The following is a 17,341-nucleotide window of genomic DNA, read 5'->3' as shown; positions in this document are numbered from 1 at the left end:
TGCTACTTAATTCATTTGAAAGTTGAAGAACCTGATTGAGCATAACTTGTGACTACAAATGGACTCATCTTTGAAACCGATTATTGATTATCACGAACTTCCTGTGCAGATGATATCTCGAGAATAGAGGTTTTTTTTAATTGATATTGTCTTTCCGGTAAGTGTTTGTTTAGGACAAATGCTATTTATTATGCATTTGAAGGCAAATGGCTATCAATAATCAAAACTGTCACAATCTCTGCAATTTTAAGCCAAGCATTATTTAATTAACAAACTCTACAGACATATTTCTAGTCGATGAAGTCTCAATTATTGTTTATTTACAACTCTATAAATGTGTATTGATATCAATGTCTGCAAACTATGGCCATCATCTTTTCTTATCATGTAGATTACATTATTAAAAAAGTTAGGTATTTTACATGGAAGGTAAGTTCTGATTTTTCAATGTTTTGTCCGGAATATGTATGAATTGTCAATAAATAAATAAAATAAAAGTAAAAAAACCGTTTTAAAATGGAAACAAATCCTGAATTCGTGTTGTTTTATCTGGATCGTAAATGAAAACTCATCTCATAAGAATGAACGTAATTGGAAGAACATTTGCAACACAAGAATTTATACATTCATTGGCATTTAAAACAACTAGGATTAAATTTTTTTCACGCCGTAGCACTTAGCAGCATATTCTGAGGGAAAGATAGGACCTAGCCTATAAAGCTAATTCTAATATTATAAAGCATATCGATAAGGGAAATGTGGTATTACTATAAATGAGCCATTATGCTAATCAAATGAACTTGTGGATTTCTAAAAAATAATGAAAATTCATGAATATGTTAACCCTGCCTTTGTCCAAAATAACTCTTTTCACTTGTAAGCATTTGCATATATACAGCTGTGATTAGCTGGCAACAGAACCAAAGGGAGAGGCCACATTTTTAGACAACGCCACTGCTGAAAGCAGTTCTGATTCATGAACCCTCAGCAATGCTAAGCACGTTTTCTGTTTGGCATAAAGAGGATGAAAGTGCCCATTTTGAAAACATTTCTCCTACGCTCGAGAAGAGTAAGTGGAAGATCTGGTCAGTCACGGCAACGCGAGTCTCTTCACTTCTTCAACCTACTCGATTGACCTTAGTGTTAAAACTTTTAGAAGACTGTTCAAATATTTTGATCATGATTTGCCTCAAGCCATCTAGAAAGGGAAGAAAGTTAGGAATGCATTTCGCCGGCAATGGCCAGTCATACGTCAATCAGGAAGAAAGGGTGACTTTAAGGCATAAAACTAATAGAGGAGAATCTGTAGGAATTAATTTTGAAAATGAAATAATGACCCTTTATGAAAATTAAGGTTAAACATTTTTTTCTTATAAATTCAAATAGCTTTTATATTTTTAAATTAGAAAGAGCAAAGAAGAAAAATGAATTATCATTTAAAAACAGAGAACTGGCCTTTTATGTTCAATTCCTTGACCTCTATTTTATATTCAATTGAAAGAAGATATTTATGATATTAAAATACGACAAGATTCAGATTTTGTGTTCATAATAATTTCTAAATAAATACACCAGTAAAAATGTCAAAAAAACTGAGCAAAAATCGAAAAGATGAGCAAAATTCGAATTATTTTTTGGATCAATAAGTAAAGCATAAAAATTATAAATAAACTAATTGATTTTTATTAATTTCACCAAAAAACTTCCATTATACATTTAGCTTAGTTTTAGGAACCACTTCAATTTTTACGGTATTTGTTATTGGTATTTCAAAAGAGAACACGTAGTCGCTCAACAAACGTCCATAATCATTTAATAATGAATGATTATTTAATTAATTAAATAATCATTCATTATTAAATCATTAGAAATAAATAGAGTGGCTTCTTTGTTTTATGATGATAGCAATTTAAAAATTTCATGACAGTACTTTAAAATTATCAATTCAATAATTATTTAGTTATGTCATTCCAATCGACGCATCTTCAAAGAAATAGTAAAAAGATTTTGATTAAGAATTATATCCCGTTTTCTTTTATATTAAAGTTCACTGTTACTCCTGGCTGAAAAGAAATTTACGAAAAGTAGCGGTACTTAATATTCTATTCAAAAATCGATTTTCCACCAAACGTGTTATCTGTGAAATAATACTAGGTCTCCGTCTTCAGCCCAGTTCAATCAAAATAGATGGTACCTTTAAATCTCCATAGATTTCAAAATGGAACATGCAATTGGATACAAGACTCTAATGGATGAGATAAAGAGAAAAAACACGTTTCCTGTTTTCCATTTCTACCATTAAATAAATTGCCAGGCGATTGTCTGTTGTATCAATGAAACAATACATTTTAAGAGTTTACTTTATAAATAGATGAGGAGATAGGAGCCTTCAATCGATTAAGGACAAATGGACTCATATAAATAATTATTGTTATTCTCTGTTGATACTTTGACAGCGGTGGTCCACTTTTGTAATCTACCTGCAAATGCGACGCATTGTAACAATAGGCGACTTGAGAGCCAACGGCAATCTAAAGTAAGACATGCAAAAGAATCAGAGACATAAATTTAACTTCTGCAAATATTCAAGCAAGTATAATATACATATCTAACTAATAATAATAATTTAATTTAAATAATGGTATTACCAGTTAATATAAACAATGAAAGTTTTTTCTTCTACAGATTCAAATTGACCGCTGAGAGAATTTCCTGCACGAGTTACCGATAAGGCAATATCTTTCAGCGTTAGGCGGAAACGTCAATTAGCATTATTTATTAATCAACAAACTGTAAAAGAAATTGCGATGGTCTATGCGACTAGTTTTTGCTCAAACGAAATCATAAAAAACGAAATAACCTATGAATAAAATCAAGCTCCTTAGCAAAAAAAAAAAAAAAAAAAAAAAGATCAGAAAGCAAAAATTTGATATGCTCTCTCCAACTTAATGATTTATGAATTATAGGAATTGCATATTCCTAGTCTAAAAATTTTAAAATAACTCTCAAAAACGCACCGGAAAGGCTCAGCTAAAAAACAAGTTAAACTAAAAAACTTAATGTCTTTTAATGTTACTTAAATACAACATTAAAAGACATTTTATCTTATGTTAGCTATGAATTATTTAATATTCGCCAATATATGAAACTCTTTTTGCAGCACTCAAATAAACTTTGTATTGCATTGGCATATGAAAGTCAGCAATGGACTAGGTAATAACAAATTTTACATTTAAAAATGTATGCAGAAATTAACGATATGGGCATTCGAATTTCGAAAAGTAATTTATTGCTAACCACTTCCATTTGATCTAGTATCGTTTTAGCTAGAAATTCAAAATAAATTAAAAGTGATGCATTCTTTGGATGATGAAAGTGATCTTGTAATACAAAGAAAGCTCTTGTGATTGAAGTATGATTTAAAACTATAAATACTGAGAGGCCAAAAATTTTCATTCAATGAAATCACGGTTGGTGCTCGAGACACCGGTTATCACTTAGAAATTTCTTCTTTCTTTCATTGAATTTGATTGATTAGATACCCGTGAAGCACTCACGCGCAGCAGGTAATTAATTAATTTGTTAAAGGTTCATTAGAGACGCTCACTCAAGTGTTTTTGGGGTACAGGGAGGTTTTTGAAGAAAGTCTCAAACTGGTCATTGTGGTTATTGTCAAAAATCAAACTGATCATTGGGTTTTTTATATCAAAAGTCAAACTGGTCATTGTGGTTTTTGGACAGGGTAGGAATATTTTCTTGTCTCTGAAAGAGAAAATATGGTATTCCAATGATCTGAGATGCTTGAACTCAAATGGTCTAATTAATGAGATATTGAGATGTAGTACATGGTGATAATTTGCCTTATTAGTGGAAATATAGAGAAGAGTATCCCACATTTGAGTTCCGATTCAAACAGTAGGATTATGGGGATATCTAGAATAAAATCCATGACCTATGGTCACGAATTCAAATTCCTTCGTGCCTTTCAATAGCACACGAAACCTCTGATAAAGAAAAAATAAAAGTGAGGAGATAATTATCAAATTTATTAGGATTTCATTTATTAAATACCAAGATATTATAAAATAACAATTTATTATCCCTGTCCTAACTTTATATATATATATATATATATATATATATATTAACTGTATATAGTTCACGAACTGAAAGAAAATACTTCATAGCTGATGAAACGCATAGTCATATAAATTATTTACACCATTCATGCATTTAACATACTATAAAATTCTCTTACCAATATCAAGGATACATGATACCAAATTTGAGTGATATTGATTAATAAAAATTAAATCAATACTATTTTCAAACTTTGTGAAGTAAATGTGCATTATTTTACATAATTGAATGACTTTTAAATAAGTTCCATAAACATTTTCAAAAATAGCAGGTCGATGTAAATGACGCGAACACATTTTCAATCAATTTGCAACATCTCTTAAAATAGCACCTCTAAAGTTACAAGAATGAAGCAAAAGATCGTTCTCTTACCCTGGCCAGGCCAGTCACACTGTAAGCGTGTTGCGTAACTAATCCATTCCTTAGCCGCACCGGCGAGCGCTGCTCCTGTAAAACAGGAACAGAAGACATGCTGTAGTAAATTGGATAAGATGGATCTCTTTTCAGAAGAGATCAACTTCTTGAGCAACCAACCATTCAGTTGATCGAAAAGAAGAAGAAAAAATTCAATGCTCTAAATGGAAAAGAGCTTCATTTAAAACAGACACTCAAAAAAATTATGCTTTAATTCTACTTCTGAATAATACCATCGATTGGAGTAATACTCAAATAATGGTATCCGATTTCACAGCATTATTGGAGCCCGGATGAATCAATTCGCATTTATGAATGAATAAGAAAGTATATTATTCCATCTTCGTTGGAAATTCACCAAAATAATAAATATTGAAACGAAACTTGTTCTAACTAAGTGCGGACGGGTTGCTCAGTGGTAGAATGCTTTGAACTGAAAGCAGCAGTTCGCAAGTTCGTATCTGACTGCAGGCAAGTTGCCTAAAAATTGCTTCGTTATTGATTTACTTTCTGTTACTTCACGTTAGTTCCAGAATGCTCTTAAAATTTCTGTATCTTTCTAAATCTGAAAGATTTGAGACATTTTGTCTTTTGGATAAAAACAGATGTAAGGTGAAGTTCCTTGAATAAAGTTTCCAGTTGAGATGAGCGAGTTTTATCTTTGACTTAAGTTAACACACGGTTTATCTATGCGACAATGTTTTTAAGGTGGGCATTACTAGTCAAACACTATGTACATTTAATTATTTATATTTTGCAAGAAAAAAAACAAAAATGTAAATTAAAAGATAAATAGACAGAAAACTGATAAAAAAATGTTTACTAGTTTGAATTTTTATGGCATAATTGATAAAAGTTAGGGAAAGTAAAATGAAAATTAAAACAGTGACGGAATAATAATTGACTCATTATTAATAACGTATATGTTAATATCCAGCTACAAAAGGTTGAAACTGTTATTGTTAAAAGTTGACTAATCATTTTAAAATTTATTTGCTGCATGATAAACTGTCTACAGAAATTATTTTATATAATCATCAAATATATAAAATTATTTAACTAGACTGATAATACTCGGAATACATTATTAAATTATAAAAGAACTTATTGTCATATATATTTGAAATAAATGTCATTTTGATTTTTTTTTATTTGTTCGTTTGGTTACATAATTAGTAAAGAAGCTTTCAAAATTGACTCAAACAATTATTTATAACACGTCTTATTAGCAATGTAATCGATTTGCAAATACCTTCTTTCATATGGCCTTCTGCGACAGTTTTAATTTCTATAAATATAATGCAAAATAAAATGTATTCAATTGGTTAAAGAAAATAAGTCTTTTAGAAATCAGTATTTATAAAATTTAGACCTCTTAGTCCAAAACTTTATGAGGATGGGATTTTTTGAGGTCGAAATGTAAAACTGACAGAAGGCGTACAACTATTAAAACTATTATTTTTTTAAACAATTTAAATTATTTCCAAATATTTTTAAAAGATCAGTTTATCTATGTATCGCTGCGAAGTTTTTATAAAATTGAAAATTAGCAATGAAAATACGAAATTGTGTCTTATCTGTTTTGAAAGTAATATCAGCAAGATTTAAAGATCCTGCCTAGACGTAAAACATCCAAACGTGTTAGTAGGGACTTACTGTTCGAATGCTGGCAGCTAATAAAGTGGACCTGGAGATGGAACTGTTGACCGTCTGGAACATGACATGTGGATCGTGCTCCGAAATTCGAAAATTCTGCCCAACACCACCTGTCATGTCTTGCAGCGTTTGTGATGTTCGCCCTCCCAAGAGATTCGCATAACCACAATAGAATCTATAAAAATTAGTAAAAAATCACCTTTTTTTATACAAAATTCGTATATTTATGAGTTGCAATTATTCAAAACTAGAATACCAAATTGGTTTGATGCTAAAAATGAAACGTAACTTTATCTAGTACAGGAAAATGAGTAACATCTGGGCCATTATTTGACAATATTTTATATATTAATTGCATTATTTTTATAAGTAACTTGATTATCATTAACTAAGCTTTAATGACAATACTCTGGCAATTTTTGGCTTTCCACTAAGTTGTTTGAAAGATGAGCATCGCATCTTCTTATGCTAATCATTAATTCAAAGAAACATTCCATCCAAAGGAAAGCTATTAAAATTGACTAGACTGCACAGAAATGGAGTCTAACTGCATATTTCAAAATGAAGAAAGCAGTTAACAACTTTTAGAAGCGCAGAACATAAACTATGAAAGGTGTGTTAATATTAAATCAGTGTCGACAGTCCAGTAGGATTGTGGATGCACAGAAATTGAAGAAAAAACAGTTTTGCTATCCCATTGAGACAACCGCATATTTATTATTATATCGTTTATTTCCACAATCTGTCTCCAATATACGGTATTGTCTGCTTTTCCTGAGCTTACGTAATCTTATTAGATTGGCAATTCTGGCTTAATGCAAACGTGTCTTGACGGAACAAATGAAATCTCAGATATAACTGTTTAAAATGTCTTAATGCACCCGTTATAGAAATTTCTCACTCAGTATGAAATGAATTCTGTTTCAGTAATAATTTCAATATAAACAAATAATACAATTCAAGTAAAATAAAAATTTACAATTCTTTATTGAATAATTAAGATCAATTAAACGAAAACAAATAATACTTGGCATAAGCTTTCTCAAGTAGTGCGGGCCAAAACTCAGTGGGGTCAGTTGATCTGAGAAACAGGGGTCTTCCTTTGGCAGTCGGCAGTCTGTCATCCACCACGATTTCCACCCAGTCTCCGAATTTCCAGAACCGAAATCTGAAGATGCCACAATAAGCCTGTTGGAAGCTTTGGTCTGGTGGTACGACTCGCTCCAGGAAGCGCGGGGTCATTGTTAAGCAGGAAACGGCGGCGACGAGGCTGTAGTCTCCTATGTAAAAAACAGAAGATTTTTGATTACTGGATTTATAAAAGGCATCATTTTTCTGTTGTAATTTTTAGGCGATTGTCTAACATGCCATCTCATTTTTTTATGTGATCAGTAAATAAAGTTCATTTTTTCAGCACTAAAAATAAAAATATGTGTAATAATTCATTGTGAGAGTAAAGTCGTAAATTAATGTTAGAGAGTTGTAAATAGCAACTGATTATTAAGATGATACTCATTCATGACTTTTTTGTAGTCTGTAATTTTTCAAACTTTCAAAATATAATAAAAGTGTTTAAACAAGTTTACTTAAACGTAGTGTGAGTCAAGCTAAGTACAACATCGTAAAGCAATAATGAATAATATTATATATTCGAAAAATATCGAACCGAGTTAAAAAAAAAAGTATGTTAGATATACCTAGAATAAACTGAGATGTTTTTTTACCATAGTATCAACCAACACTGATCAAGAAAAATAAGGAGATAAAAATTGAGGGCTGGTCAGATGAAAAAAAGGGAAAAAATGCTCTTACGATAAATCCCATTCAAATACATTAGATTCTCAAAAGTGTAACAATTATGCAATGCATTACAAAATTAACAACAATTACGCACCGCATTACAAAATTAGTAACAATTATGCAAGCTTCACATTGTCGGTGCAATCATTCTCGTGCATTTGAAAAATTGCAGGAATGCTTATGTATTTCCTACTGAAACACAGTCTGCAGGCAAGATCTTCTTCAGATTAAAACAGGATGTCCGGCATGGATCTTTTTATGGATCTCCTTGCAAAGAAATCGCAGCAAATCGAATCCGACGATCGCGATGGACAAAGAGCACGCCGCAAGCAATATGAGATGTTTACGAACACATAATGGGAAAAAAAATCACAATCTATAATTTAGTCCAATATCTTCCAATCTTCCTGTATACTAAATTCAATGGTAAAATCACCTTTTTTGAACTGAGGGACAAATAAGGTTCGCAACAACAATTTTATTTTTTTGTTCATGCAAATGCAAATTTACAATATATTTGCATCCTGAAAGCAAACAAACACAGATCTTCATAATAAAAGAGCCATGATTATTAGCCTTATATCAACCGATATCTCTGAGTTGGTATCGGGGAATTGAAATGTGTTTTATATTTTTTAATAATGCCATCGGAATTTTGAGAGAAGATTGTCGAAGTTGACAATGGAAAACGATGCAGTTCCTTGTAAAGGGTCGCTGGCGGGAATGGATCGTTTGTAACTCAGGTGGATAAAAAGAGGGACAAAATAAAAATAATACCATTCCTAAAGGCTTAAATAGTGATTAGAGTGAATTTCATGTATTTTCTTGGAAATGGAACTCTAAATATGTCGGCGGAGGTATTTACGTCGGCGTAAATTTGGATGGGGATCTTTTCCAATTACCTTTAAAGAAATATTCTTAAAATGCAAAGAAAATAGTAAAAATTAGTTGCATTCTTAAACCACTTTATGCAAAGTAATGATAATTAATAATAGAGTTGCTAAAATGCTAATATGTGATAGTACTTCATGCCTTATTTTAACAATTTTTAATGCCGAATTTTGGAGAAAAAAATATGCTGAAAGAAAAGAGAATTATGACTTAAAATTATCGCGTTTCTGGCTATCCAGGAAGGTTTCCATCCCAATCAGTTCGGATAATCGAGGTTCTACGATATTAATATCGGAAATTTTATTAATTGAAAAGCTTTATGATTCATCTGAGGTAGAACATTACAATTTTCCTAGTTTTCTTGATAATAGTTTCATATCATAACATGATTTAATTAGAAAAACAATGTAATTTTTTCATATTAAGCTGATATATATATATATATATATATATATATATATATATATATATATATATATATAGTGCAAAGAATTTACGTTAGGTCTATTTGACATTCAGTTGATTATTAAAGCATAAGTTCTTAAAAGTCATCAATGATAAACAGCTACGAAGCAAAATAAAACTCGCTTCTTAAATTAAGGTTTGATTTCCTCACTGTCTCAATTTCTTATTATTTCACAGATAACAATGGTTCATTACTCGGAAAAATAATTCTTTCGGCAAATAAGAATAGAAAGATTGAAGCAAATGGAAGCAAACATAAAAAGATATCTTTTTCTCCTCAACAGGTCACGAATTCTACTTCTATTACTTCCGGCCTCATAACAGCGTCATGTTTTATCACTACTAAATTGTAACTATTGTGTATTTGAAATGAATGTTCCTCAAACAAACATTTTTACATTCAATGTATTGATTACATTTCAAAAGAACAAACGCTTTTTATGACATCCCCTTAACTATCTCATTGATGTTACATAGAACCTTAATGAGATTGCCAAGGCAATATAGAAGTTTTTATTTAATGAATCACTTCTTTAATAGATAAATGATATTATAAATTTATTAAACAAGTTCCTATGAGTGATATTAAAAAACTCGGCACACACGCGATTCGAAATACAATTACTTCTTGTCTTTATGTGTCCATTTTGAATGAGCTACACAATCAAACAAAAGTTTTTGTCCAGCGTTCAGTTGTTTATTTAACATCTAAAAGGCTGTTTTATTTTTATTCAGTCTAAGAGATTTCTTAATTTAATCCCAACAAGGCATTACTCACACTTTTAGAATCAAGGCAGAGAAAATAAGCAATGAATGGATAAACTGGATTGATTGATCGGCAAGTTCCCTTTAGTGTCTGATGAATACATTTTTTTTAAAAATTAAACAATGAAGCGCTCTTCTCTTCCGGGATACAAAGTACACCGGTCTTTGATTACAGACGGCATTTTCGTCGAAGGCAAAATCAAAACAGTATAAATAAGTACTCGGCAAAAAGAAACATTATGTGGATAACAATCTTTTCTCAAAGAGTGATCCCAAGAAGTTGTCATGATATGCAAATTTATATTATTTTTCCTATTCATTTCGGTTTGTTAGTATTTACATTAGAATGCCTTTGAGCTCTTACAAGTATTCTTTACACTGTCGATTATTTTCTCAAGTCATGTCTTAGAAATGAATTCAATGGCATGATTTGAAGATAAATGTGACTTTTCAAATTATGATTTTGAAAATCCGCTTTTGAAATGATGTTTATAATATCCGAACAAATAAAAAATATATTTGCCATCAAATACCAGATGATTGGTTTTATTTTTAAATATTTTTATGTACTTTGACTTGTTTCATACTTATAAAAATTTTATTCACTTCCAAGTGTGATATGAGTTTTGAATTTTTGCACACTTGTGTGTTATTAATGACAATACTGTAGTTTAATATTTTGTCATCATTAATAACAATATATTGATATTTTCATAATTTAATCATAAGTTTATCGATTATTTGAAGTTCATCTTTAATTTTTAGATTGTTCCACTACCCGGTAATGAATTTGATTATGAGATTTGGTGATATGCAAAAATGAATTATGAATTATAAATCAAAAGTAGAAAATAAATAAAATGAAAAAAAAATCTACTGCTGAATATACCAATAAAAGTATGTATCTTAAACCTATATATAAATTTATCATTGAATAACTGCTTTGGAAATTCTTAAGGTACAAACAGATTTAATCTACTCGATATCAAATACATAAAAAAGATGGAATAGGAAGAATCGGGGGAAACTATCAAGCTAAAAATGATAAATTGAAAGTGCTATCTCCAGTTAAATGTTTTTTTATAACATTTCATTAGAAGCTATATTTAATTCTGGCATTTCATCACCTGTTGTTTGCAGACCGATAAAAGTGTTTCAAATAAAAAAAATTCTTAAACTCATGATGAGGCATGACTATCCTAAATTTACTTCCAAGGACTTCAATATTTTCTTTTTTAATTTCGTTTTTTATATCTTCTTACATTCAAGAAGCGTATTTAAGTATTGCCAACTTATACACTAATTCCTCATCTCTTTGTGCTATCACAATAATATTATTTCATAAACATCGTGAAATGAAATCATTATTTTTTTTTAATTATAATAAAAATATTAGCATACCACTTTACTCTGATTTCAAAAGGTTACATAATTTTCGATAAAAAATTTTTTATGCTAATACCCTTAATTTTGCATATTTCTCACATTCTTTGCATATTTCTTCAATTGGAAATCGCTTTATTCTCTAAACCTATAGTTTAACCAACATAATTTTTACTATTGATTTGTGAGAGTTAAAATACTCAGTAGGATTGCTTCTATAAATGGATGTTGATTTCAGAAATGTTACATAGTAAATTCTGGATTTTCCGTAAGTCAGCGATTCTCAACCTGTGGGGCGCGCCCCCCTAGGGGGGCGCGAGCACACTAGAAGGGGGGCATGAGAATATCCAAGAGAAAATATTATTTAAAAGAGAAAAAGAGAAAATATTATGACCAAAAGGAAACCACACATACACATAGATAACAAAATACATTTCGACATATTTAATAATTTATTGAAGTAAAACAACTTACTTAATCAAAACATACTAAATTAAAAACAAATTTAATAATTATTAGTGACTTCCTTGGGCCTGTCTTGCAGAGCAAAGTTTTTCGAAGGAAGGCTTAATATTGGAAATAGCCAGTCTCAGTTCTCGAATATGTCGACCAAGTACCTCAATTTCATCACAAATAAGCTATCGCGAAAATTCTCGGCCTCCTGTCTGTTTTCTTCTTCTAGGAAATGGCGATTTCTTCTCTTAATTCATAAACACGTTGCAAAAATTTCCCACGTGATGACCATCTTGCATCGCAATAAAATAGTAACGCTGAATGTACTGAACCCATGTCTTCACAAAGTGCGGAAAAGATTTTCGATTTCAGGAGTCTCATTTTTATATAATTTACTACGGTTACAACTGTAGTTAACACAATATTCAAACCAGGACTCATTTCTTTCGAAGCCAAAGTTTCTCCGTGGATCATGCAATATGTGCACTGAGGCGATTTTTGTTTTAAAAGTGCTTGTATATCTTGGAATCTTTCGGACATTGAACGAGCACCATCGGTGCATATTCCGACGCAATTTTTCCGTTCTATGTTTGCCTCGTTCATAAAATCATTTAAAATAGTAAATAATGCGAGTCCTGATGTTTTGAGTTCTATTGTTTTGCAGAAAAGTAGTTCTACTACTGACATATTACCACAAATTCGAACATGGCAATTAAATGAGCATCTTTATTACTATCTGTTGCTTCGTCAAGCTGTATTGAAAACAATTTGTCACGCAAATTGTTATGATTGTTATTGCTTGTTATTTGATTTTAATTTTAATTCGAAGAATTCTCTGGGTTTGTTGACGTTCTCACTATGAAGCTTTTCCGAATGTCGTTTAAGTTTATTAGGTTTCATGCTGTGTGCGGCCAACAATTTTGAGCAAATGATACACAGGGGCCTTTTTTCTTCATTTACTTCAGTACTGGTAAACCCAAAATTTAAGTATTCTTGAGAATATTTCCTTGATTTTATTTTCGGAACCACGCTCGTCTGTGTACTTGTTGATGCTTGACTATCGTCTAATGCTTGCTTACTTCCGTTTAAAAATTTATTCATGAGTCGGCATAAATCTGCTGCCGTGAATATTTTATATGGTGAATTGCAATTAACACGAAAACATATATAACATACAAATTCACAATTGATTCGATAACGATAAAAGGATCGACTCGAATGAGACTGGCTGGAATTGAAATTTGCGCATCGAATATTTTCCTTCTTCTTATGAAAAAACATTTACTTCGCGCATGCTCGAGACGGCCTCGGTCGTGTGGATTCCCTTGCACAAACATTCCTATATTTTTCACTTTCGTTTTGTCAGGCTTCTGTTTTATTTCTTTTATTATTCTAAAAAATGTATTCCCCGTTTCTAAATTTAGCTCACCCCGTCTAGGTTAACTTTCATTTATGAATTTTTCTACTTTCATGTTCTTTTAACGTTATCTCCATATTTGGATTTCATTTCAAATATAATATTTAAATTTTCTCCGCTTTCATTTGCTTCATCTGTTCACTGTCTGCTTGTCCAAAGTGAAAGATGTGGTTTCTCGCCAACGTTGGCTTGCGTTTACTCTTGTTTTGGCAGTTAATTAAAAATACAACAATAATGTATATTGAGTATTTTGGATTCTGTTTTTAAATTAAAAATAATTTAAAAACAGAATCCAAAATACTCAATATACATTATTGTTGTATACATTTTATTGTAAGGGGGGGGGCGATGAAAGTTATGATTGAAAACTGGGCCACGAATACTGAAAGGTTGAGAAACGCTGCCGTAAGTGGATTATTCGTTTTTGTCGAATTTAAATGGTGTGAAAAAACTCTATAAAAATTTAGAAAAAGGTCTTTTAACGCAAATTAAAAAAAAAGACTTATAAACCTATAAATCTTAATTGCAGGTTATCTTTTCTGCAGGTTATTTATTGTTATTAAGTGTTGTTTATCTTTCCTGTAGGTTATCTATTGTTAATGTTGTTAAAAATCGTGAAGTTTTGAAACCGTAATTCTTAACCTAGGTCAGTAGATAAAATGGGATGGGAATGAAAAAAAAATGCTAAATGGAGACACAAAAACAGGGAAAAGTTAAAATAAATTGTTCAACAAATTAAAAATACATATATAATTGAATAAATTAGAAAAAAAATAGAATCATAAATACTTTGTTCCACTGCTTTACCATTTTTTTTTTTGTAAACAGATTAATCCACTTGTATAATCGTAACCATTCATAGAATATTCTATCTCAGAATTCTACGAATATAAACTATTCTGCGACAGTATGGCCATAACTATTCATAACGGAAGTTGGAAAGAAAGAATCATCAAATAGAAATTTGTTAAATAAATTTAATAAAAAATAGCTCTGAGAATATACTTCTACTAGTATTTTCAAATGTATTGCACTATTTTTAGATTTATTTTGCAGCATTTCATTTTGAATTTAGATTATTATTACAATAAATATAGACTTACGAAATTAATGTTATCAAAGATCCTCTCGATCCTTTTCGATTTCTAAGATAGCGTCATCAGTATGGAATTAAAAAGAAATTATATTAACTGCCTGATAATGAAGGTGTGAAAATATCAAAATAGTACGTTGTCATCGAGAATACATTAAACATACGAAACATCACAATATGAACATTGCAGGAAATGACTCAAAACTCATTTATAAAATTCCACATTTAACAAAAACACTAAACATAAATATATATCAAAATTGCTTTTGGTTAATAATGTTTATCGTTAAATGTTTACTAATAAGAATAACTTGGACGATCCGGAACAATTCATTTCATTTTTGGGAAATCGCACTTTCTCAGTTTGGGAAAAAAAACTGAGATGGGAAATTGTTCTGATGTCTCGCTGTCTCTAGTTTTATCACCTTAAAAAATTCTTGTATTGGAAAACGAGATATTAATGACTAACAAAATAAAGGGCCATATTATTTTGAAACGGATTTATTGATATTTAAAGCAGACTCTTTATCGAAAAATAATTGAGTAGTTAACATAAAAAAAACTGATCATTTGTTCCGGTCAAACGAGTCAGCTACACAGTTAATATTATTTACCGTTATTTAAATACGTCTACTTGTTTTGAAAGAATAAATAAGAAAATGAATTTAAAATAACGAATCTTCGCAAACGGAAATAAGATGAAATCAGTCAATAGCAAAGCAAATGAACAACATTCACTAAAGAAACTCGCTTATCGTTTCTGCCATACCGTGATTTAACGAGTCTTATCCATGAAGTATAAATGGCTCATCTTTTGAATTATAACTGCCTTAAATAATGAATTAACATACTTTTGTTATATGTGAAATTTAAGAGCAGGTTTTTTTTTTTGTCATTAATATTTAAATTGATATGAAGTGAAATTTATACTATTATTTTAGTTATTATTAAATTTAAGTGAATACAAATAAATTGATTAAGGATGTAGAATAAACTTCCGATTATCCGAGGTATTGGATTGCGCATATTCTGAATTCCGCTTATAATAAGTAAAGTAACCGGATTATAACATTCCTTTGAACACTTTATATTTATAAAGCGGGGAGGGGGGGTCTAGATATTCAGTAATGACTTATTAAATAGTGAAATTCTGTACTTGCAAGTTGCTTGTTTACTTTTTTTACAAAGAAAAAAGACGATCATTTGATTTGGATTTGATATTAAACTCTTTTCTTTAAATAAATGATTTTAAATGATACTTAGGAATTAGCACCTGCAGATCATTAAGATTTTACTTCAGTTACTTTAATTTACAATAGAGGAGATATATTTCATTTTTATTTTGTTCAATACTTTTTAGTTTCTAATATATAAATCATTATCATAAATACAAAAGAACTTTCAAAACAATTTTTTTTCTCAAATTCTTGTCAAAAGACGCTATTGATATGAAATCAAAATTTAATCATTTTGATTAGATGAATGTATAATGAAATTCTGAAAATTTTCAAACTTTGTATCATCATCGTCGTGGCATAAGTTTGCAAGACTACATCTCATCAAGAAAGGAATGAAATTCTATTAGATTAACGTCTCATTTTAAAGCAACACTAGGGCTATTTTGGGACGGACCTCGTAGTTTTGAATCGCGCTCAAATGTCGAGGATGATACCTGAAATGACATCTCCCTCTTCAAACTCCTACAGCACACAGGCGGGAGGACGTTTCGCCCCAACGGAATTAACATGCATCATACCCGCTCTTGAACCGGAAGCCACCCTGCTCTAAAGCCGAGCCCTTATCACCAGGCCACCGCGGCCCGGATAGATAAAAAGAACTGTAATAAGACATCAGCATCACAAGTGTGAATTAGCCTGATTGACCTAATAAGATTGGAGCCAGAATATTTAATTCTCTTTTGAATCTTCTTTCTTTTAATTCATAGTTTTCTTTTAGATAAGATCTTTTTTAATTTATAAATTTCTTTAACTCTTTGGCTATCAATTTTTAAAAATCTTTTTCTCTGCAGTTGCGTAAAAAATAAAGATAACAGCATCTATATTAGACAAACCTATTCAATTTTTTTCCAGATGTTTTATAACATCCGTGGTTAGGACATGATGGCCAAATAGACCCTCCCCCCTCACCATGAAAAAACTACTATTACTTAGAACTATTTAAGCTGAATTTAAAAGGTTACTGGGATGTATATGTCCAGTTTGTAGTCAAAGGGTTGAAATGGCACCTCTTTCCATCATTCAAAATAGAAAAGATAGTAATTCTTTAATATTAAAGAAAATCACAGCAGGATTTCAAAAATTGAAACGAAAAATTCTCAGTAAGCGAGACGAATGAATTCAAGAGTTACTTACAAATTAAAGTTTAAGAAAATTTTTCTATGCATAAATGCTTCAAGTTAAAAATGCTTCAAAAATGACAAAATAATACTTTCCGCAAAAATAGGAATAATCTATATAACAAAACTACATATTAACTAGATAGTAATAATCTATAGGCTGGCCAAATTTTTGAAAAAATGAATAGTCTTGCAGATAATTTCTTGGTGTTTTTTGTTCGATTCATTTTGCATCCTTTTTGAGGCAATACCTATTTGTTAATAGAGAAATACTCTGCTTGATTATAAATTAATATGAAACAAAAAAATTTCAGAAAGATTTTTTATGATTTATCATTATACATATTAAATAGTATTTATCATTATACATATTAAATAGTATTTATCATTATACATATATAATTGGATCTGCGGATATATAATTAGTTCTGAGATTCTATCTTCCTTCCTCATAATTACTGCATTATACAAGCAGCTCCTATTTTCAGATATTTAAGAAAAAGCCAAT

The 17,341-nt window shown here is 30.4% G+C and overlaps 1 protein-coding gene across 2 annotated transcripts in view; it reads right to left on the bottom strand.

Annotated features, from left to right (window-relative positions):
* The window catches only part of LOC129962041 (calpain-9-like), a 95,255-nt gene that overhangs the window by 26,724 nt on the left and 51,190 nt on the right, over positions 1 to 17,341 (bottom strand). Inside the window, exons 4-7 of one of the 2 annotated variants that reach the window (XM_056075731.1) lie at positions 7,238 to 7,490; positions 6,211 to 6,385; positions 4,513 to 4,587; positions 2,481 to 2,531 (exon numbers count right to left, since the gene is read on the bottom strand). In XM_056075731.1, coding sequence (XP_055931706.1) covers positions 2,481 to 2,531; positions 4,513 to 4,587; positions 6,211 to 6,385; positions 7,238 to 7,490 — 554 coding nt within the window. The remainder of the gene's footprint in view (positions 1 to 2,480; positions 2,532 to 4,512; positions 4,588 to 6,210; positions 6,386 to 7,237; positions 7,491 to 17,341) is intronic. The other variant, XM_056075740.1, reaches the window with a different exon arrangement.

This window comes from Argiope bruennichi, chromosome 1, assembly GCF_947563725.1.
Source record: "Argiope bruennichi chromosome 1, qqArgBrue1.1, whole genome shotgun sequence".
Lineage (NCBI taxonomy): Eukaryota > Metazoa > Arthropoda > Arachnida > Araneae > Araneidae > Argiope > Argiope bruennichi.
Note: the sequence above shows the minus strand (reverse complement) of the source record. Positions and strands in the feature narration are given on the sequence as shown.